General features: G+C 41.2%; 1 protein-coding gene and 2 long non-coding RNA genes across 15 annotated transcripts in view; 2 read left to right on the top strand and 1 right to left on the bottom strand.

Moving 5' to 3' along the window:
- LOC129479042 (uncharacterized) overlaps nt 1-23,831 on the top strand; it is a 146,376-nt gene that overhangs the window by 44,905 nt on the left and 77,640 nt on the right. The window contains exons 6-7 of the long non-coding RNA XR_010119999.1: nt 10,909-11,076; nt 11,322-11,480. This is a non-coding gene — a long non-coding RNA (uncharacterized lncRNA). The remainder of the gene's footprint in view (nt 1-10,908; nt 11,077-11,321; nt 11,481-23,831) is intronic.
- TXNDC8 (thioredoxin domain containing 8) overlaps nt 1-23,831 on the bottom strand; it is a 52,340-nt gene that overhangs the window by 15,401 nt on the left and 13,108 nt on the right. For 4 of the 13 annotated variants that reach the window (XM_063636150.1, XM_063636149.1, XM_063636153.1 and 1 more), the window contains exons 5-6: nt 22,858-22,981; nt 21,288-21,428 (exon numbers count right to left, since the gene is read on the bottom strand). In XM_063636150.1, the coding sequence (XP_063492220.1) occupies nt 21,367-21,428; nt 22,858-22,981 (186 nt within the window). In that variant the 3' untranslated portion in view covers nt 21,288-21,366. Of the gene's footprint in view, nt 1-2,373; nt 2,557-2,653; nt 2,681-3,450; nt 3,517-21,287; nt 21,429-22,575; nt 22,982-23,831 lie in introns of those variants that run through there. The other 9 variants (XM_055271544.2, XM_055271540.2, XM_055271537.2 and 6 more) reach the window with 7 other exon arrangements.
- Nucleotides 16,461-20,736, top strand: LOC134736178 (uncharacterized). Its single transcript, XR_010120001.1, has 2 exons — nt 16,461-18,518; nt 18,830-20,736. It is a non-coding gene; the product is annotated as an uncharacterized lncRNA (long non-coding RNA).

Below are 23,831 nucleotides of genomic sequence, written 5' to 3'. Positions count from 1 at the left end.
GTCTAGCAAATACACCAAATATATATGTGAGCATGGCATATACAGATTTTTATCAGACAACTTTTGCCTTAAATTGTTATTTTATTTTAAAAGTTTATTTTTTGCAGTGAGCACAACATTTTAAGTCTTTTCAGCCTCTTGCTTTTCCGGGGTTCCCACCATCTCCACCCCCACCCTTATAATAGGAGCAAAATTGCCTTTATTGTTGTGATCCTGCCCCCTGGCTAGAGTTGTTCAGGAAGGAATAGTCTGGCTGGTCTCTTGAATGAAGGAGATAATACATGCTTGGGAGTTATTGGCAGGGACTACTTTCCAGCACGAAGACTGGAAAATAAAGAACATCTATCTGTAGCAACATAAAGGATGATTCAGATGAAAAGCAGAGGACAGAAATACTTGGAAATATCCTGAGTCCCCCATAGCTTTCCTCTCCCTGCTTCTAATCTCATGTGAAGGCTGACCGTATCTCTGCATTTGGATTCCACGAATCAAGTTTTATTTTAAGTGCCTATTCCAGTGTTTGGCAGAGTAAGTGCTCAATGCATATTTGTTCTCCTTTTCGCTTAAACTAGTATGTGCTGGTTTCCTCTATAGCCCAAAGATTTTTTTAAATTTTTATTTATCTATTTATTTATTTTATTTTTTATTTTTGAGACTGAGTCTTGCTCTATTATCCAGGCTGGAGTGCAGTGGCATGATCTCAGCTCACTGCAACCTCCACCTCCCAGGCACAAGTGATCCTCCCACCTCAGCCTCCCAAGCAGCTGGGACTACAGGCATGAGCTACCATGCCTGGCTAATTTTTGTATTTTTTTTTTCTTTTTTATAGAGATAGAGTCTCGCTATGTTGCCTAGGCTGGTCTCAAACTCCTGGGCTCAAGCGATCCTCCCACTTCAGCCTCTCAAGCAGCTGGGACTACAGAAGCAAGCCACCATGCCTGGCTAATTTGTCTATTTTTTGTAGAGACAGGGTTTCACCATGTTGCCCAGGCTGGTCTCAGACTCCTGGGCTCAAGCAATCCACCTGCCTTGGCCTCCCAAAGTTTTTTAAGTTTACAGGCCTGAGCCCTTGTGCTCTGCCTACTCCAAAGAATTCTAAAAAAGCATATGGAGCCTATGCTTTATCAAAATCTCAGTTATTAATGTCTAGGAAAGCCAGCTCCACTCTGTCTATGACTTAAGACTCCAGTGTTCGTCTGGTGGCAGCCTCAGCATAGGCACAATTAGTATAGTATAGAAGAAGCCATCTCCTCTGGGCTCTAAATGTCTGAGTTATCTGTTGTTTTTTTTTTTTTTCAATAGGCAGTAAAAGGACTTTCTGGTTTGTATGTGTGTGGGTCTGTGTGTGTGTCTGTGTTTATAGGAGGACTTTAGAAAGGGAGTGAGAGAGATAGAAAAATGACAGAGGTCGGCCGGGCGCGGTGGCTCAAGCCTGTAATCCCAGCACTTTGGGAGGCCGAGGCGGGCGGATCACGAGGTCAGGAGATCGAGACCATCCTGGCTAACACGGTGAAACCCCGTCTCTACTAAAAATACAAAAAATTAGCCGGGCGTGTTGGCGGGTGCCTGTAGTCCCAGCTCCTCGGGAGGCTGAGGCAGGAGAATGGCCTGAACCCGGGAGGCGGAGCTTGCAGTGAGCCGAGATCGCGCCACTGCACTCCAGCCTGGGTGACACAGCAAGACTCCGTCTCAAAAAAAAAAAAAAAAAAAGAAAAGAAAAATGACAGAGGTCAAACATAAAATGATGCCTGGGCGTGGTGGCTCATGCCTGTAATCCCAGCACTTTGGGAGGCTGAGGCAGGAGGATCACTTGAGGGCAGGAGTTCGAGACCAGCCTGGACAACATAGTGAAACCCTGTTTCTACTAAAAACACAAAAATTAGCCAGGTGTGGTGACGCCTGCCTGTAATCCCAGCTATGCAGGAGGCTGAGGTGGGAGAATAGCTTGAACCTGGTAGGCAGAGGTTGCAGTGAGCCGAGATCATGCCACTGCACTCCAGGCTGGGCTACAGAGCAAGACTGTCTCAAAAAAAAAAAAAAAAAAAATGATGCATTGGAGAAGAATTTTGTACCATAAGAAATGGCTGAATGGGGGGAGGCTTTCATATATTCAAAGTGCACGAAGGCATTAAGACATTTATTTGTTCCTTGACCACTGGGAAGAATTGGATCTTTGCTGATCTCTGGAAAATCTTGATGACTTGGTATTACTTAGCTGTGCAGGACCTCTCTTGTGAAGGTCATAAAAACACTGCCCAAGGAGTGTGCTCAGAGCAAGTGGGAAGCCCAAGTTGGAGAATGGAAATGACACAATCTCTGATATTGCAACAGTTTTTAGCAATTTTGCAGTGAGATTGTATTATGGTATTCAACCAGCAAAGCATTAGGAGAGAGACCAATAGAACACTACAATATTTGCTGGAAATAAAAGCGTAAACACATTTGCTCTTGCCTTTTCAAATGTCACAAGTGTATTTTGCCTTGGAGATCAGCTTACATTAATTCTTGAATCTTGGCTTCCAATTTTTTAGCATCAGCTCCACAAAATTCAAAAATCTGTTCACAAATGCACAAAGGTGAAACATTTATTGATTCAAGTACTGCAAAAATGTTGAGGCTTTAAGGAATTTTATTCCTGAATGAAAAGTTAATCCTACTCATTTCCATCATCTGCAAGACACTTTAAATATAAATGCACATTAAACACATTAAATTCATAATATTTTCATATTTGGCAACCTTTCAAAATTACTTATGCTAAAACTTTGCCAGATCTCTATAATTCTCCATAATATACCTTTAATCTAAGATCTAAAACATATAATGATGCTGGAAATAAACAAACTCCATCATTGGAACTTCTCAGAGCTCTTATACATTGGTATCGAGGATTTGTTAATTAATATACACAATCTCCTGAAATCAAATGGCTTGGGATTTGTCATTCCCTGACTTCTCCCCAGGTAAGAGTATTATAGTTCACTGATTCTAAGAAGCACATGTTCTTTTCAAATGTTTACATCTCTGAATCAGAATGCATTTCACAGTGGATGGTATGTTATATTTCACTTGGAACACTTTTTAGTGGTATATAAGAATGCATCTTTCACGAGTGTCTTATGTTTGAAGAAAGATGGAATTCAAAGACTTTAGTACTAAATATATTACGTGGTTGAAGACAAGGAAGAGTGTGAGATTGCGATTGGGTGAAAACTTGAGTTCCCAGTAAGGGGCAGTTGAGCCACCAGGAATAGTGTTAGGACTTTGGGGCAGGGGCTAGAAAAGTCTAGAACTAACTTTAGTGTCCAGTGTGCTGCAGGGAGAAACCATCCCCACACCTAAGGCTTCTGCTTCTCCAGGCAGCAGCATTCTGCCTGAGTGTGTCATTGTATTTATTTCTTCAAAGTAAACCCCAGATTTGTAACTCTACCTTGATCCCATTTCACTTACCAGGTTGCTCATGAATCCACTTCTATAACAGCAAATTATTCTTTTGATTCTTGAGAATAGGGTTACCTAAGTGTGGGTGCAGAATTTCATAATTTATCTGAATTGCCTGGTTTGTAACCATCTCCCCTATAACTATTTCATTTGGCCTTGGCCAGGGGAGGAAGGTGTCAGAAAGGATCTGCAAAAGTTTCTCTTTGCTAAGAGTTAGGTGGCAGCTAGGTGGTGGCTCTTTGGCATGAAGGGAGGTTCATGATCCTCTGCAAAATCTGAGGTCAGAGCTCGTGCAGAGATAAGAACTTCTGGCGGGAACATAGGCAGGGCTTGGCTACCTGAATGACCAGTCTTGGCAGGAAGCATGATAAATTCATTTTGCCTGTTTTTGGACTTTTAAAGATGGACGGCCGGGTGCAGTGGCTCATGCCTGTAATCCGAGCACCTTGAGAGGCTGAGGCGGGTGGGTCACTTGAGATCAGGAGTTTGAAAGCAGTCTGGCCAACATGGCAAAACCCCATCTCTACTAAAAATACAAAAATTAGCCAGGCGTGGTGGTACACACCTGTAAGTCCAGCTACGTGGGAGGCGGAGGCACGAGAATCACTTGAACCCAGGAGGTGGAGGTTGCAGTGAGCCACGATCAAGCCACTGCATTCCAGCCTGGGTGACAGACAGAGATTCTGTCTCAAAAAAAAAAAAAAAAAAAAAAAAAAAAAGAATATGGTGCACTGATTCAAATGTAATTGTTTTTAAAAAATAGAAAAAAAGAAATATGGAATTCTACGATATGTATTCTTCTGTGTCTGGCTTCTTCCACTCAACATGATATTTATGAGACGTACCTGGATAGTGTCACTACAGTCATTTTTCAGTGTTTCTTTGGTATTCCATTGCATGAATGTTTATCCATTTTCGCTGTGACAAATAGTGCTACTGTGGATGTTCTTGTCCATATCTTTGTAGGGATATCTTTGTGGGCACATAAGCACTGATTTCTGTTGTATAGCTAAAAGTGGGATTGTGGGTTCTGCTTCAGTAGAAGCTACCCCACAGGTTTTGAAATTATTCTGCATGTATTTTCTTCTTTCTTTTCTTTTTTTTTTTTTTTTTGAGACGGAGTCTCGCTCTGTCGCCCAGGCTGGAGTGCAGTGGCGCGATCTCGGCTCACTGCAAGCTCCGCCTCCTGGGTTCAGGCCATTCTCCTGCCTCAGCCTCTCCGAGTAGCTGGGACTACAGGCGCCCGCCACCACGCCCGGCTAATTTTTTTGTATTTTTAGTAGAGACGGGGTTCACCATGGTCTCGATCTCCTGACCTCGTGACCCGCCTGCCTCGGCCTCCCGAAGTGCTGGGATTACAAGCGTGAGCCACCACGCCCGGCTTCTTCTTTCTTTTCTTTTCTTTTCTTTTCTTTCTCTCTCTCTCTTTCTTTCTTTTCTTTGTTTTTTGTTTCTTTGTTTCTTTGTTTCTTTTTTCTTTCTTTCTCTCTCTGTTTCTCCCTTTTCTTTTCTGCCGCAATCTCAGCTCACTGCAACCTCAGCTCACTGCAACCTCTGCCTCCTGGCTTCCAGCGATTCTCCCACCTCTGCCTCCCACCACCATTCCTGGTTAATTTTTAAAATTTTAGCAGAGACGGGGTTTTACCATGTTGGCCAGGCTGGTCTCAAACTCCTGACCTCAAGTGATCTGCTCATCTCAGCCTCCCAAGGTGCTGGGATTACAGGCGTGAGCCACCATGCCTGGCCTGCATATATTTTCAATTTATACTCTACCAGCAGAGGATGAGTGTTCTAGCTCTAGCTCTGCATCCTTGACAACACTTGATATTGCCAGTCTTTTTCATGTTAACAATTCTGGTGGCTTTAGGGGACAAGTTTGCTACCGAATTCCATATGTTTTACCTTGGTCAGATTTCACCTGACTTTAGCAATGGCTATATAACTTGTCTCTCTCGGTCTCCAGTCTTGTGCCACTTAGGTCCTTTCTCATCCCTGAAGCTCAAAACCACAAATCCAGGCATGCCATCCTTCTTTGTAAACATCTTCAGTTTTTCCCCATCACCATACAATCCAAGCTTCTTCCAAGGTCTCCCTAATTTTGTCCTGTCTCCCTCCCTGTTGCTCCTTGCCATAAACCTTGAACTCAGATCCATTTGTTCATTTAACAAATACTTAATAAGTGCCTACTATGAGCCACACTTACTGTGAACAAAACTGACAGAATCCTCTCATGAGCTCATCTGCTAGTGATAACTTTTTAGTATTGTTGTATTATTATCCAAAGAATTCCTGACATATACCCATGTTATTTTATAACACTGCTTCCTGTCATCTTTTCTCACTTGCTAATCTTAACCATGCCTCAAGATGGTTTGCGTAACTCATGGAGCCTTCCTTGAACCTTTTCTCTGTTATCCCATAGTACTCTGGGCATCGCAGTATTAACTAATTTTTGTCGTCTATCTTTCCCACTACACCAAGGATGAAGACTGTACCTGAAATTTTTTTCCATATATTATTTATTTGTTTATTTTAGAGATGAGGTCTCGCTCTGTCACCCAGGCTGGAGTGCAGTGATGCGATCATAGTTCACTGCAGTCTTGAACCCCAGGGCTCAAGTGATCCTCCCACATCAGCTTCCTGAATAGCTAGGACTACAAGCATGCACCAATACAGTGGCTTTTTTTTTTTTTTAATTTTTAAATTTTTTTGTAAAGGCGAGATCTTGCTGTGTTACCTAGGCTGGTCTCAAACTCCTGGCCTCAAAAGATCCTCCTGCCTCCCCTCCCAAAGTGCTGGGTTTACAGGCATAAATCACTGTGCCTGGCTTTATAGTTTTAGTATCTAATCTAGTACCTTACACAGAGTAAGTGTACCATTGATGACCATAGGCCTGTGTTGAGCTAAGTTTCAGCAACTAGGTATTACCTGTCTTATTCTATCTTTATCTTGTTTGCCAAAGAGAAATGTTACATTTGTGTCTCCCTATCCAGGGCTGGGCTTTGCATACAGGAACTTAATAGGTGGAGTTAATGGGTAAGGAGCAATTTACTGATAAGAGCTTATTGCACAGATAGCTTTCTTTTGAAGAGAGATGTATGCAAGGCAAATAGTTTAATTTCTGCCCAAAGTGTTGTGAGAGGAAAATAAATAAATCTTGGGGTCCCCAAATCACGAAGCTAAAGGGAAAAGTCAAGCTGGGAACTGCTTAGGGATAACCTGCCTCCCATTCTTTTCAGTCACCTCTCCGCTCACTGAGATAAATGCATATCTGATTGCCTCCTTTGGAAATGCTAATTAGAAACTCAAAATAATGTAACCATTTGTCTTTTATCTACCTATGACCTGGAAGCCCCCTCCCCGCTTCAAGTTGTCCTGCCTTTCCGGACCAAACCAGTGTTCATCATATATGTTGATTGATGTCTTATATCTCCCTAAAATGTATAAAACCAAGCTGTGCTCCAACCGTCTTGGGCACATAGCATCAGGACCTCCTGAGGGGCACACGTTCTCAACCTTGGCAAAATAAACTTTCTAAATTAACCAAAACCTATCTCAGATGTTTGGGGTTCACATTTGGCAACCACAAAGGGATTCTGAGTGGAGGTATCCCTGACCTTTGGCAAATCTCCTATTGGTGCTTGATACCAGCATGAGCTAACTTTATGGCTCAAACCAATAGGACAATTTGCTGAGGCCTGGGAGCACCCCACTCTAGAGAATCCCAAGTCTCCCCAAATTTGGTCAAGATCTAGTTTATTTTGCTGTACAACTCCCTTTTTTTGGAGTTTTACTTGCTTCCAACAAGGAAGGCAAGATTTCCTGCTTTCATGATGATGGAAGGCAGGTAACTCCTTTACAGAGTCTGAGGTTGCTCCCAACAGGGAAGACAAGTTTGATTTTTTTCCTGCTTCTTCAGCGCAAGACCCAACCCTAGGTAAGTAGCTGAATTTGGGTTTTGTCTTGGCTAAAGTTAACAACCAGCTGATCTTAATTTCTCCTTATTAGTAGCATGCTCAGGGATCACATTGTTTTGTTGTTGTTGTTGTTGTTTGTTCTTTTCTTTCTCCCACCAGATTTGACCTACTGTACCTGACTTGATCAAATCTGGGTGAGAATTCCAAATTATGGGTAACAAGGCCACTCTAATTTGGCTAAAATTCCTCGCAGCTGCAAAAGAGGGAAAACAAAACAGAAAACCATGCACTTTGTTTCTGTGTTTGCTTCCTGTCTTTAAAAAAAAAAAAGTTTCTTTCATTTACTTTTCTTCTACCGCATACCTCCTTCCCCTTTGCCACCTGCAGTACCAAAAAAATCTAAAGAAGGCTTCTAATGAGTTGAACCCCTTTAAAGAATTCAGAACAAAGGTGCCACTCACCCCTTTTGATGTGTTGTGTTTTCTTTGTGGAGTTTCAAGAGTCATGGGCAGATTCTTCTTAGGTCTAAAGCTCTATTTTCCTGTATTGCATGACCTGACCTCTTTGGCTTTGTGGGTACCAGAGATGACCTTGTACTGTGAGAGGTTTTGACCTTGGCGTGTGTAATGGCAAACAAGAACTACAAAGTTAGGGATGGCTGAGCACAGTTTACAGGAAGTGGTCTTGGCTGTTATTTTATTTTTTCTCCTAGGAAGTTGTTAAGGATCCTAATTCTAGTTCAGATATGCATTCTAAAGGATCTTCTCCATTGCTTTTTCTCTGAAAATTAATCTTGATTTGGCTTGTCTGTGTATATTTGCATAAGAGACTGAATTTTCTTAGCTCGAAAGAGAGACAGCATTTGCTCCTTCCAGCAGAAAGTTGCCCCTGGGTGACTGGGGCCTCAAGGGAGTGTCTGGGGGCTTGATCCCCCCACAATATGCTGCAGCCCTACAGGAAAATCCCCCCCAAAATTAATTTTATTTATTTATTTATTTTTTGAGATAGAGTCTTGCCCTTCATCCAGGCTGGAGTGCAGTGGCATGATCTCAGCTCACTGCAACCTCTGCCTCCCATGTTCAAGTGATTCTCCTGCCACCGCCTCCCTAGTAGCTGGAATTACAGGCATGCACCACCATGCCTGGCTAATTGTTGTATTTTTAGTAGAGACGGGGTTTCACCATGTTGACCAGGCTGGACTTGAACGCCTGACTTCAGGTGATCTGTGCAGCTCGACCTCCCAAGGTACTGGCATTACAGGCGTGAGCCACCACTCCTGGCCTAAAAATTAATTTAAGGCCGGGCACGGTGGCTCACGCCTGTAATCCCAGCACTTTGGGAGGCCAAGGCAGGCGGATCACAAGGTCAGGAGATCGAGACCATCCTGACTAACACGGTGAAACCCTGTCTCTACTAAAAATACAAAAAATTAGCCGGGCTTGGTGGCGGGTGCCTGTAGTCCCAGCTACTCGGGAGGCTGAGGCAGGAGAATGGCGTGAACCCAGGAGGCAGCGATTGCAGTGAGCCGAGATCGTGCCACTGCACTCCAGCCTGGGTGACAGAGCAAGACTCCGTCTCAAAAAAAAAAAAAAAAAATTTAATTTAAAAAAAGGCTCATCCAGGAAACACATATAAGGGCTGATTACCTAGTGTTTTGAGCCCTCTCAGAGATAACAGACCTCTGGAGACAGAAACTGAGGCATGTAAGAGGGTAGAAACAACTCGGTGGTGTGGAGTCCCACTTACAAGCAGCACACATTGATTCATCACACAAAAGCTCTAGGCCACGGCTCAGTTCCTTTTATTAAGAAAAAAAGTGGGAAACCAATAATCTAAGAATGAGAAGAAAACAAGGAGAATGACTCCCTTTTCAAGCACTCCGTAGGTTTTATGGCACCTCTGCTTGCCAGAGTTTATGTAAAATGGAAGTAATATGGTCTTTGTGCACATTCACATTAAAGAAAAACGAGTCCTAGGGGTCCATCTGCAAACTTTGGAGTTCCTAAGTTATAGGATCTTTGTGTGTGTGTGTGTGTGCATGTGTATATTGGAAAGGCCTTTATAATTTCTATAATTTTTTGTCTAATTGTCAATTAAATCCATTTTAATTTCCCTCTAGCACACCAGACATTTTCTCTCCATACTCGATGATGTAAATTTGGCTGATTTTCACCTGAGTTATTTCCTTTAATATGCAAATTTAAGGCGATTTAGCTGACAATTGTCTAGGGTAGTGAAACAGGTTATCAAGAATTTGAAAGTCTAAGATAGGAAAAAATAGAGTCTTTATGAATCTACAAGATGTACTTCTATTGGCATGCCTAATACATCTATGTATTTATGTGTTATGTTACACAATGTTTTATTCCTGAAAATATATAAAAGAGCTCTAATTAATTGGCTTAAGAAAATAAAAGCACTTGAATCAAATACTTTATCAGGAAAAAAGAAAAGACTAGTCAAATGCTTTTTCAAGTTTATGTAACTTAAGTAAAATCTTTAATAAATAAGCTAGCTTTAAAATTATTGGAAACGTAATATTAGAAAAGTCTTAAGAATTTCCAGCATACATTTTTGTTTGCATTTATTAATCAAGCAATTTCATACTTATCCCTGCTAAACACTATAAGGTGTCAAAATTTGGCATAGGGGTTACAAAACTATAAACCCAGCCCAAAACAGAATGAACTTTGCTTGTGTAATTTTTAATAAATAAGACATTCATATTGGTTTAATGAAAATAGTTACATCTTGAATTTAGTAACTTCTAATCTTTTGGCTTCAAGCAGTCTAGTCTACAGGTATTAAAATTTGTTTTAGGAAAGGACTGTTATCATCTTTGTTTCAAAGCTAAACTATAAACTAAGTTCCTCCCAAAGTTAGTTTGGCATATACCCAGGAATGAACAAAGACAGCTTGGAGGTTAGAAGCATGATAGATTCAGTTAGGTCAGATCCGTTTCACTGTCTCAGTAATAATTTTGCAGTGGTTGTCCCATAACTTTAAATGATGGCTATCACAGTTTACATAAATAATCTAGGTAAATGATTAAAATAATTAGGTAAATACAATGGGAAAAATACTTGTAGACAAACTCATCATAATTTAGAATCTAAAGTTATATTAAATTAATAGATATTTCATTATTTCGGTATTTTTCAATAAAAATATATTGTAGGAAAACATTCCTTTTTAAAGAAAAGAAGTGTGTCCTTTTTAAAAAGGGGGACAATTTTTGTCTAATTCAAAGCTTATTTAAAGTTTATGTATAAAACAATGTAAAAGAAACCAGGAAATAAGAGTGATGTAAAGAAAGTGACAAAAATAAAGAGGTATATATATATCTCTCCATACTATATATATATATGGATATACTATATTACTATATCCATATATATATACTATATATATACTATATAGTATATCCATATATATATCCATATAGACTATATAGTGTATATATATATACTATATTACTGTATCCATATATGGATATATATATATATATATATGGATATAGTAAACTAATTTGACTTTTTTTTTTTTTCAGATGAAGTTTCACTCTTGTTGCTCAGGCTAGAGTGCAATGGTGCTATCTCGGCTCGCCACAACCTCCACCTCCCAGGTTCAAGCAGTTCTCCAGGGAGAGCTGAAATGTTTATGAATATCAAGCAGAACAGGAGTTATCTGCATGGACTGAACTAAAAAAAAAGCCGAAGTAATATTTTTGACTTTTTCTTAAAATGTTGCTGATCCTTTGTATTGTTTTTCAGAGTCAAGGAAACTTTTGCTTTATTGACAGCTTTTAACAATTTAGTATACTCCTATGAACAAAATTTGGAGCATATTTATTTCTCTCTACCTGATTTCTCCAGAATTTGGAAATTATTTGTGAGTATTCTTAACTTATGGCAATACAGTTATGGCATAAGTGCAATAAGAACCTGTTTTCATTTGTAACAGGACACAATTGGAGAAACCAGTTATTTTACCAAAGCTTTGGAATGGTGTACTTTCCCTTAAGGAATCAAATTTGACTTATGGAAACAATGAAAGTCCCTTGGGAAAACTGGCGTCATACCTTGTGTCTACACAGTTCCTGTACAGGATTCCTGACCTGTGGTAAGTAAAGAATGTCACTTTCTGACAGGCCTAGGAGCCCGAAGTTTATCATGGAACCTCAAGAGGAGAGGAATTCCCATAGGCATTTGATGGTACAAATCCATCTATGGCTGCACTCAGCTTTAAAAAAGTCTTATCTGAGATTCTTTCTATGGAACAAAGTTCCATCAAAGTCAATTTAAAAGCCTATGAAAAAAAATTATTCTTGCTACACTGTATACAAATACTCAGTCCAAGTATAATAAAGCAAATCAGTCCTATCATGATTTGTCTTTAGTAGAAATGGGAACCTGGAGAGAGAAAATTATGTTTCAAAAATTATAGTACATCTGTTGTTAGATTCTAGTCTTGCCTAATGTTTTTCCATTTATATTATTTTCTGCAGTTTGGACTGAATTCTAATTTCTCTTGGCTACAAGTCTTTTTTTTTTAGTTGTTTTTGAGACAGAGTCTCGCTGTTGCCCAAGCTGGAGCTCAGTGGCATGCTCACTGCAACCTCCGCCTCCTGGCTTCGAGCGATTCTCCTGCCTCAGCCTCCCAAGTAGCTGGGATTACAGGTGCCTGCCACCTTACCCAGCTAATTTTTGTATTTTTAATAGAGACAGGGTTTCACCATATTGGCCAGGCTGGTCTCGAACTCCTGACCTCAGGTGATGTGCTCACCTTGGCCTCCCAAAGTGCTGGGCAGGTGTGAGCCACCATGCCTGCCCCTGCAAGTCTTCAAAATAATGTTTCAATTTATTTTCTTCTCTTTTCCTCCCATTTTTCCTAATTTGGAGTCACTGAAAACTAAGCTGTGCTTTTTTAAAGCCCTGCAAACTGAAGCTAGACAATTTAAACTTCCAAAGAAAATAACAGCAATCTATTTACATACATAAGCCACTTTCTGAAGTCCATGTGTGGACTTCAGAGTAATATGACTTAGCTTGGACACAGTGGCTCACACCTGTAATCTCAGCACTGTGGGAGGCCGAGGTGGGCAGATCACCTGACGTTAGCAGTTTAAGACCAGCCTGGCCAACGTGGCAAAACCCTGTCTCTACTAAAAATACAAAAATTAGCCAGGTGTGGTGGCACACGCTTGTAATCCCAGCTACTTGGGAGGCTGAGGCAGGAGAATCACTTGTACCCGGGAGATGGAGGTTGCAGTGAGCCGAGACCGTGCCACTGCACTCCAGCCTGGGTGATAAGAGCAAAACTCCGTCTCAAAACAAACAAATAACAAACAAACAACCAAAATGGAGTAATGTGGCCTATACAGATTTTCCAGGGTTGTTCTTTTGTTTGTTGTTGTTCTTCTCCCTTCTTCCCCCTATTTTCTTTTCATAGGATGTGAGGCTTCACAAGCTGCTAAAAATAAGCTTTCCTAATAACTTGGGACCTACCTGTCTAGGAATAAACCATCCTAGCCATGAGAGATCAGATGAAACCTGAGACCAGAGACTCATTTTCTTCTAAAATGATTTCTCCAAAAGATTTTTAAATAGAAAAGGGGGTAAATGTGAAAGGAAAATAAATCTTGGGACTCCAAAATCACTAAGCTAAAGGGAAAAGTCAAGCTGGGAACTGCTTAGGGCCAAACTGCCTCCCATTCTATTCAAACTCACCCCTCTGCTCACTGAGATAAATCCAAATCTGATTGCCTCCTTTGGAGAGGCTAACCAGAAACCCAAAAGAATGCAACCATTTGTCTTTTATCTACCTATGCTGGAAGCTCCCTCCCCACTTTGAGTTGTCCTGCCTTTCTGGACTGAATCAATGTTCATCTTACATATGTTGATTGATGTCTCATGTATCCCTAAAATGTATAAAACCAAGCTGTGCTCTGACCACCTGGGCACATGTCGTCAGGGACTCCTGAGGCTGTGTCACAGGTGGGCGTCCTCAAACTTGGCAAATTAAACTCTCTTTCTTTTTTTCTTTTTGAGACAGAGTCTCGCTCTGTCGCCCAGGCTGGAGTGCAGTGGCGCGATCTCGGCTCACTGCAAGCTCCGCCTCCCGGGTTCACGCCATTCTCCTGCCTCAGCCTTCCGAGTAGCTGGGACTACAGGCGCCCGCCACCCCGCCCGGCTAGTTTTTTTTATTTTTAGTAGAGACGGGGTTTCACCGTGTTAGCCAGGATGGTCTCTATCTCCTGACCTCGTGATCCGCCTGCCTCAGCCTCCCAAAGTGCTGGGATTACAGGCTTGAGCCACCACGCCCGGCCGGCAAATTAAACTTTCTAAATTAACTGAGACGTGTCTCAGATATTCAGGGTTCACGTTGTTTTCTCATTTTATTCTGATGTCGGGTTATGCCTCTCAAAGGCATGCTCCACTCTGAAATATTAAGGGAGCGAGTTTACTTCTCTCTCCTCAATGCCTTCACTTCTCATGCGCTGCTGCAACTCTAGTAATAACTGCTAATGAAAATTATAAGCTCTGGTTTGCTGAGACCAAGAGAATGGGGTGTGGCTGTCCATGCATAATAGAACCAACTAAGCTCAATGATCAGTTTTTAAGTCTTTTATTATGAATATTTTCAAACATCCACAAAAATAAAATAATGAAGCGAACCCTCCTATCCCCTGCATTTGTCCATCATCCAGAGGCAGGTTTTTTTTTGTTTTTTGTTTTTTGTTTTGGCTCTTGTTGCCCAGGCTGGAGTGCAATGGCGTGCTCTTGGCTCACTGCAACCTCCGCCTGCTGGGTTCAAGCGATTCTCCTGCCTCAGCCTCCTGAGTAGCTGGGATTACAAGCACCTGCCACCACACCCAGCTAATTTTTGTATTTTTAGTACAGACGGGGTTTTGCCATGTTGGCCAGGCTGGTCTCGAACTCCTGACCTCAGGTAATCCACCTGCCTCAGCCTCCAAAAGTGCTGGGATTACAAGTGTGAGCCACTGCACCCAGCCCAGGGGCAATTTTTTTTTAATGCCAAAGACATTCAATCACCTGCAAAAATTCTAGTACTGCTGCTGCGAAATACGAAGGGGCTGGAGACAGTGGTCCCCTCCTCACAAATGGACTTCTGAGAGTACCAGTTAGACTGTAGAGTCTGACTAATGACACACTCAAAAGATAATTATAGCGAAATATCTTGGCCAGTTGATATGCAATTTTGGTTTTGATCCTCCTGCCTCAGCCTGCCAAGTAGCTGGGACTACAGAAGCCTGCCACCATGCCTGGCTAATTTTTGTATTTTTTTTTTTTGTAGAGATAGGGTTTCACTATGTTGTTCGGGCTGGTCTTGAACTCCTGGGCTCAAGGAACCCACCTGGCTTGGCTTCCCAAAGTGCTGGAATTACAGGTGTGAGCCACTGTGCCCAGCCACAAGATACTTTTTTTTTTTGGCAGCGGGGGAGGGGGTTGCGGGGGCGCAGGCTGTAGAAACATATGTACAATATAATTTCTTTTTTCTTTTTTTTGAGACAGAGTCTTGCTCTGTCACTCAGGCTGGAGTGTGGTGGTGTGATCTTGGCTCACTGCAACCTCCGCCTCCCGGGTCCAAGTGATTCTCCTGCCTCAGACTCCTGGGTAGCTGGGATTATAGACATGTGCCACCACACTCAGCTAATTTTTTTTGTATTTTTAGAAGAGATGGGGTTACACCATCTAGGCTACCATCAGCTAGGGTGGTCTCGAACACCTGGCCTCAAGTGATCTGCCTGCCTCGGCCTCCCAAAGTGCTGAGATTACAGGTGTGAGCCACTGCGCCTGGCCTGTACAATATAATTTTATATTTTATAATGATATTATATTCTCTTTTTTTAAAAGTGGAGTTTACTAAAGCATTAAATGGTATGAATAAGATGGAAAGAATATGTCTAATAAGAATTTTTAAAATTCCTCTACCTTCTGTGGAGAGGTAGGCAATGTTAATTACTGTTTGGTCCTTTCTGGGCCCCTTTCTCTGACTCCACCCCACCCATCTGTTCCCCAGAGCCATTTGCTTCACGTTGCAGGTGTTTGGACACTTCCCCTTTGACTTTCACAAGACTCAAGGCAGGCTTTGCAACTGCAAGGGACTTGATTAAAGTTTTTGGAGGAGCTGAATAAAAATCAGGCAAGCAGCTTGAATTTATATGCACTCGAATTCAAGAACAAGAGCCTATAAAAACAATGTTAATTTTTTTCCTTATCTATACTGGCTTTCTTCTTGACTTGTTCTAATAGTGTGATATCAGCAAAATACAAATTTACTTGCATTTTCTTGTAGCTGATTTAGAAACTCTGCTTACAGATCTGATTCTTTGAGCATTGGTGGCATAAATAATGCAAGAGTGCTTTTCTTCTGTATAGGGGTTGACAAGCTTTTTTTGGTAAAGGATCAGATAGTATCAGTTTTAGGCTTTGCAGGCCATTTGGTCTCTGTTGCAACTACTCGAATTTGCTGTTGCAATGCTAAAGCAGCTAGTGACAATTCATAAACAAATGGGCATGGCTGTGTTCCAGTGAAAGTTTATTTACAAAAACAAGTGGAGGGTCGGATTTGGCCCTGTTACCGTTCACCAACTCTTATCCTGTGCCATCAACTGAAGTTGTTGAGGCTTCATGCAACTGCCTAAGAGCTAGATACTCAGTACAATGTGGCTTTCTGTGGAAGGGCAAAGGCGTGTGCATCTAATGCTGTGGGAATTCACCTCAAGCCACACCTTGAACAGGAAAACTGATTTTGGACTCTGGCCAGAGGAGATGTCATTTTTCCCGTTACTGGAAGTGTAGGGTGAAACTTTATTCTCAGGGATAAACATGGTTTGGGAGCCATTCCCTTCAATGGCTCATATACTTGTTCTCATGTTTCCAGTGGAAAATCTGCTCGAATGCCCAGTATTGAGAAATATGCCTGTTTCCTATATCTCTTCACTTCTCCCCATGTTTAGAGGTGAGCTTATCTGTTAAGCTGACACAAAGGAAAGAACTTGTGCCTATCCTCTCTCCTTGTGGGGATGCTCTGCTCAAGGGACGGGTATGCTCTCTTCCCACTGTCTTTCTGCACAACACATGGGAAGTGGGCCCTAAACCTGCCCAGATAGATCTGGAAGGGCATCATACTATATCCTCACTTTTGGGGCTTGATAGTTGTGCAGAGCAACAATACCTCTTTTACTTGCACAGGTAAGTTTCTTCTTTGCAGCCCCAGATTCTCCCACAGGTGGGCCACCTCAATGTCTAGGCTTTAAGGGAATGGGAGGAAGTCTGTTGACATAGATCCCAGCCACATTGTTCAATGAGCACAGTGTAGCATCATGACTACTTATAATAAGGTGATATTGTGATTAGCCACATGACTCCTTGGGAGGAAAGAGTTAATGCAGCAGGTCTGGTTGCTTTCTTCTTGTGTGTCTCCAAGAGAACTATGTTTGACCCTTCACCACCCCCCAGAAATGTGGCCCTCCAAGTGTTCTTTGTGTTAGTGATTGACGGACTTTGTTATACATTCCTGGAGGGATGGACCATGCCATGCTGGCATGTCAAGTTGCTTTGCATACACATCAATATTGATGATATGCCCCTGGTTTTATTGTTGGGATTCTGAGTTTCTATTGCCATGCCTTGTTGTGTAGCAATGGTTGCACAAGATAGGTGTATGTGACAACTACTCCCCTACTTCCACAAAGACCTCAGTCCCTGAGTTCAAAGTGGTATTCCTAAGTAGGGGCCATACCATATAGCTACCTCAAGTTCATTGCTAGAGAGAGAGCATTCCTATGTGTCTGACAAGGAAAGACCTCAGAAGTCTCTGCTGGACCTTTCTGGACTCCATCAATGCACATCTTTTTTTTTTCTGCTGCTTTTACTCTGTATTCTTTGCTGTACTAAATCTTAGCTATGAATATAACTTGTGATTGGGTCTTGTAAGTCCTTCTGGTGAATCACCAAACAAATCACTCCTATAGTTCAACAACTTAAAATTCAGAGAAGAGCAGGGTAGGGACTGGGGTAAAAAATTTAAGGGGTAACTGCCAAAAACTCAGTAATCAAGATAAATATTATGTTAATAAGTATTATATGAAAGTATTAAAACCCAATGCAAAAAATCCATGATGAACAAAATATCAAAAATTTAAATAAAAATTCTACATTTGTCATATCCTGACTTGCTTGCTGCTCCCTAATCCTTGCCTGGCAGAAGAGACACACGTGAGCCTTTCAATTGTCAAAGCAGAGAGCAGCATCTTTAGCAACGGTGCTAAAGGTTGCTAGATGTTTCTAAATAGTTACTACCCTTTGCCCACTTTTGTTCCATCTCACTTAGTTCTTGCCCCCTGACCCCCAGTCAATCTCTGCCAGTGCATCAACTGTTTATGGAGTTGATAGGAACCCCTTTTAGGGATCTGCACCCTTCAGAGTCCTGCACATGAGAGGTTTCTTTTTTTTCTCATGCAGAACATCTCTGTGTGTAACACAGTCCTTGACAGGTTAAATATTATTGGGTAGGCAACTCCTGAATGCTAAGATGACTTAGCTTAAATGGATGTTGTAGTTATTGAAAGAGCCTTAGAGTTCTCTCATAAATTTATTTCTAAATTACTATTTATTTATACATTTTCAGAGAGATGGGCATGCACAGCTAGATCCTGGGACTCTAATGATAGCTACATCTTCTAGTATTTACCAAGTCCAGTGCTAGGCACTTTAGATACAATATCACAAATTTGCCTGACAGTTGTTTAAAGATAGGTGGTGTCCTCATTTTGCAGAGAAGGAAACTAAGCCTCAAGGTGGTTATGGTACATTGCCACTAATAAGAGGCAGACCTGGGGCTCAACCTGCAGTTGTCTGACTCTATAGATGGCAAAAACTTACTGAAGACGCTCTTTTGGGAGATGGGTGAAGCCCTGTGTTTTATGAAGTTGAACAGAGAGGATTTGGGAACGTGATTCTCCAGGCACCAACATCTTCCTCAAAAGTATTGTTTCACCTTATTGTCCCTACTTGGTCCTTGAAGACACAGAGTGTGTGACCCTTGCTTCCATTCTTGTCCTCTTTCTAGCATACCACGGTATCACCTCCTTGAGATTCTTTTAATTCCTGTACCTACTTTAAGGAGCATGCTGTTGAAATGACTTTTATTTTTATTTATTTATTTATTTATTTTTGAGACAGAGTCTCGCTCTGTCACCCAGGCTGGAGTGCAGTGGTGCGATCTTGGCTCACTGCAAGCTCTGCCTCCCGGGTTCACGCCATCCTCCTGCCTCAGCCTCTCCAAGTAGCTGGGACTACAGGCGCCCGCCACCACGCCCGGCTAATTTTTTGTATTTTTAGTAGAGACGGGGTTTCACCATGGTCTCAATCTCCTGACCTCGTGATCCGCCCACCTCGGCCTCCCAAAGTGCTGGGATTACAAGCGTGAGCCACCGTGCCCAGCCCGAAATGACTTTTATAATCTCAGCAAGAGCCCTACAGTTCATAAACATAAGGGCACAAGCTTCCTCCCACTTTATATGATAGCTCAGTCTAGCAGATGGGTTTTCCTGAATTATTCATTTTTGACTAATTTGTTTAGTAGCATCTATGTACTCATCATCCCATCTCTCTTATGAGTGAACCTAAGTGCTTTGGGAAACTATTTTATTATATAACCAAAGAATGAAAGATGGAGTCAACTTTTGAGCTTTTGATGGTTGGCTTATATTTAAGCAGTTGCCCCAAATTTGCTAATTCTTGGTTTCTCTTTCCCTACTCCATAGACATACACCAACCATGAGTTGTGTATCCAAATCTCATCTTGAATTGTAGCTCCCATAATTCCCATGTGTCATGGGAGGGACCTGGTAGGGACCCGGTAGGAGGTAATTGAATCATGGGGGCGGGTCTTTCCTGTGCTATTCTCCTGATAGTGAATAAGTCTTATGAGAGTCTGATGGTTTTATAAAGGGGAGTTCCCCTGCACACACCCTCTTGCCTGCCGTCATGTAAGACATCCCTTTGCTTCTCCTTTGCCTTCCACCATGATTATGAGGCCTCCCTGGCCATGTGGAGCTGTGAATCAGTTAAACCTCTTTCCTGTATAAATTACCCAGCCTCAGGTATGTCTTTATTAGCAGCATGAGAACGCATTAATACAATGGGTCTACAACCAAAGTTACTCACTTTGGGGATCCATTGATAGGCTTCAGAGGGTCACTGAATATCCTAGTATTATCTGCACATTTTAGTTTGTGTGCCTATGTTCTTTTGTCCAGATGGAGATGGTTCATAGCCTTTATTAGATTTTAAGAGGGTCTATAAATCCAATTTATGAACAACTTCCAAGAGAATACAGTTTAATATTCTGGTTACAAAAACCAGACAAAGTTTTGGGTCCCCCATCTGGAAGAAACCACAGGAATGATCTTACTCACCACAATTAATCTTCCTGAAACATGGTGTGATGTCCTAGATGAAAACACTAAGGAGTACAGCAGGAAAGAACAAGCTCCCCTTATTTATTACCTGGAATTTGCCTAGGGTCTTCTTTGCCCTAGAACTAGGACATAACTTCAGCCACTGCTTATATTGCATCCCTGCCAGATGTTCATTCAATCTCTGCATGAAAACTTCAGCAAGCAGGGAAGGCCCATAATCTGCCCCGGTCCTAGGTCATTGTATATAGCTTCATTTGTTTTAGTTTTTTCAAGTTCTATTTTATTGATGTTTTATATACTTTGAAAATAATTGAAATGAGCTAGAATCAAGGGCAAGAAAAAATAATGAAACCATTCAAGGATGTTGCAGTGTGGGTGGGGGTGGCTGATAGGGAGTGCCAGGAAACTGCTGGTAAGGGAGATTACTGTGTTTGAGCAGAGGAGGCAATCCTGAGATTCTTGGCGGCCATGGCAAAAAGAGAAGCCCAAGGGATTCCCTAATTTTTCTGATCCAATGCAGAGAAGAGAGCCATGTTTTCAAGGGAGGTGAGTATTCTCCTAACTCTTGTGTTCTGGGAGAAATTATCACAAAGCTTTTTATACAATGTACATTTAAAAGGGTATAATGGACAAGTGGCTCTTTGCCAGATGTTTTACCAGAAATGTAAGACATTTCTTGTAAGAAGACTTAATAGGAACTGGACTCTAGGTTTTATTTTTTAAAATAATAAAAGACACACAGTACTTAACTGCTTCAATAAGTCAGTTTTCAGTTGTGCTGTCCCAGATAAAAGAGAGGAGCACATTTATGGAGGTGGTCCTCAAAAAAGTGCACTTGATTTTTTCTTGACCCACCAGGAAAACAGTGGATGTTCATGGACACCTTCCTAGTCAGTTCTATGAAAAAAAAAAAAAAAAAAAAGGAAATTTATAGGAACATGTCTTTTTGGCTGGCCATCCAAACCTGCCTCCTCTGGTTCTAGTGACTTTCCTTGCAGGTCACTGTGAGGTAGGACCAGGGGAGAGTTTCAGAGGTCTCATGGCTTAACTGCAGCTCTGGAGGCGATATAGAAGTGGGGACCTCACTGACCCTGACAGTGCTGCTTAGATACCAAATCCTGCAGGCTGAGTCACAAGAGGTAAACGATTTGTAATACTCTCTCTTTAGGATCTCCTCCTCCTTTTTGTATCTTTTGCATAGAAAATTGATATTCTTTGTCAAATGGAGTCAGTATTATAAATTTTTCTGGAGGTTTTCAAATTATGTCTAAATTGATCCAGGTATGAAACTGTCAAAGATATGATTACAATGTACAAAACATTTAGAAGTAGACTCATTTGTATAATGTGACATAAATGGTCTCAAGTTTTTTTTTTAAATTCATAACCAGGATGCTAAGTTACTAATATTCAATGAGAAGTTGAATCCTCAATAAAACTTCTTGAGCTATGAGTATCCACATTATAAGCAGAGGCTTGCTGGGTGACCCTGGAATTAGAATATGGAGGTGTAAATCATCTTAATGACAGTGCCAGCCATTCAGTTCAATTTGTTTTCTAATAGCTGCCTGGCAGAAAATTCAGATTTGAGATCTTTAGTGGTCCCTGGAACGCAGGATCTATCAATTCAAAAGAGATACATATCCATTAGAGGCCAGTGAAGATATAATTGTTATAATTCTCCCCAGCTTATTGAGGGCACTTCCATCTCCATACAGAATTGAGACCAAGCAGGGCCATGCCTTTCCTCAAAAGCATAGCTTGGATTGGTTCAAGAGCTTAGACACATAATCAGTTGAGAACTCAGAGTCTTGTGTCATCATAGAAGGGAGTAAAAACTGTTGAGTGGCAGCAGCTACCAAACAATATCAGTAGCAGAAGGAATAAAACCAGAAAATTATACTGAACTGGAGAGAAACTTGCCCTGAATCAGATTGGTACCAGGACAGAATCAGGAGGGGAGGCTGAGCTGGCAGTGGAATGCAGGGAAAAAAACAGAAGCATTCATTCATTCATTCATTCACCCACTCATTCATCACACACACGATGGGTATTTTCTGTCCACTTGGGATTCTTCTAGACACTGAACTTTCAAATCAGACATGACCTCCTTCAGGTGCTTGGACTAGTATGAGAAAAATACATGAAGATCTGAGTTAAACAGAGAAAGGCTTGGAGCAGTAGATTGGGTCAAAATTATGGAGAAACTTGAATGCCAGCCTTAAATACAATGGTTTAGCCTTGATTCTATAGGCAATGGAGGGGGAGGGCATCACATGTTAAAAAATGGGAATGCCATACAGGGAGCTGTACCCAAATCTGGAGATGAGAACAGAGCTATGGTGCTAAGTTGAAGGTAAGGAGGGGGCATTGCAATTGTCTAAGTAAAAAAGTGTTTATAGCTGGAACTAGAAGTAGGAATGACATTGATAAAGCAGAGAGGTAGAATGGGAAATGGATTGAACCAAAAAGATAGATATCCAAAACGGATGTATTTGACTATAGCAGGAGACAAGCCAGAAGAGAGGGATGAGAGATAAAGTCAAAAGTTTCCAGAATATAGAAGCTCACTAGTTAATGGGGCTTCTGTGTAGCTAAGGAATCAAGAATTGAGAAATGGCTGTTTAAATTAGGTGCAGGGAGATCCTTGGTAACTTTAGAGAGGACAGATAGATAGATGAGAGAATGAATGGAAAATGAGAATTGGAAACTGTAAATATATTCTACTCTTTTAACAATTACACCATGAAATGAAGGAGAGTAGTCTGGGAGAACACCAGATATATCAATCAGAATTTTTTTGGTTGCAAGTGACAGAGAAACCAACCCAGAGTTTACATAGCTGAAGAATCTGTGGGGATAGTGTAGGCTTCAGGCATGGATAGATTCAGGGTGCAGTCAATGCCGTTAATACCTCTTGGCTTGACTCTGTTTTCTTCTGTGTGGTAGATTCATTTTCAGGTTTTACATGGTGACAAGCTGTAGTAGCTTCAGACTCATATCTTCCCAAATTCAAATCCAGTGATATCAAAAGAGAAGGTTATTTACCTAGCTGCTTAAGCAAAGTCCTGAAATTAGCTCTGGTTTGACTTGGATTGGCTTGACTGGAGTCAAGGGTCCATTTCTGATGGGGATGGAGTTCACTGGGTGGTGTAGGCCTGGAGATGGAGCCCTAAGGAAGCACATGGGGTAAGAATGCGAAAGGGAGTGGTTCCTTGGAGGAAAATCAGAGTACTATTAATAGAGAATGGATGCTAGGTGCCAAAAAGAAGTGTCTAAACTCCAAGTTTTAAAGAGAATAACTGATGGATAGAGGCCTGAAGCAGAAGGTAGGAAATGCGATCAAGCTGCGTGGATAAAACTGATTTTGAAAGGAGGAAGCATTCTCATTTCTGAAATGGGAGTGAAGGAGAAGATAATAAAAGATGATATGTAGACAATTGGACATCTAAGTCAAGTAAGTTGAGAGAGCATATGTTAAAGAACTTTAGTTTTCAAGTAAAAACCCAAATGAGGGACTATGAAGTGTTATTTAAAAAAATAATTTAAATATATTGCACCAGCTGTATTACAGAAAATACTTAGAAGTTGAAAATAAAATTCTGCAGCTAGCATATCCAATGTTTTCATTCTTTACACTGCCGACATAATCTTTACAAAGCTTAAGCATGAATTTTGCTTTAAATTATTCTTTATAACTTTTTTTTACTTGCATCCTATTTCATGGAGTAGATGTATCAGAATTCACTTAGTCTTTTTACTTAAAGACATTGAGATTGCTTTCATTTTTTAAAATTAGATACAGTGCTACAAATATTATTATATACTTAGCTGTTTTTTTTTCCTTGAGGTATTTCTGTACCAAAAGTTCCCAGAAATGGGGTAATTGTGCAAAACAGAATAAACATTTTGTGTCTCCTACATATGTTTGCAAAATCACCTTTCATAAGATATGGAAAATTGCCAATGCCCCCGGCCATATAAGAAAGTGCTAGTTTCCACCAAGTGTGGTGGCACATGCC

This window comes from Symphalangus syndactylus, chromosome 3 (assembly GCF_028878055.3).
Source record: "Symphalangus syndactylus isolate Jambi chromosome 3, NHGRI_mSymSyn1-v2.1_pri, whole genome shotgun sequence".
In the NCBI taxonomy this organism is placed as follows: domain Eukaryota; kingdom Metazoa; phylum Chordata; class Mammalia; order Primates; family Hylobatidae; genus Symphalangus; species Symphalangus syndactylus.
Note: the sequence above shows the minus strand (reverse complement) of the source record. Positions and strands in the feature narration are given on the sequence as shown.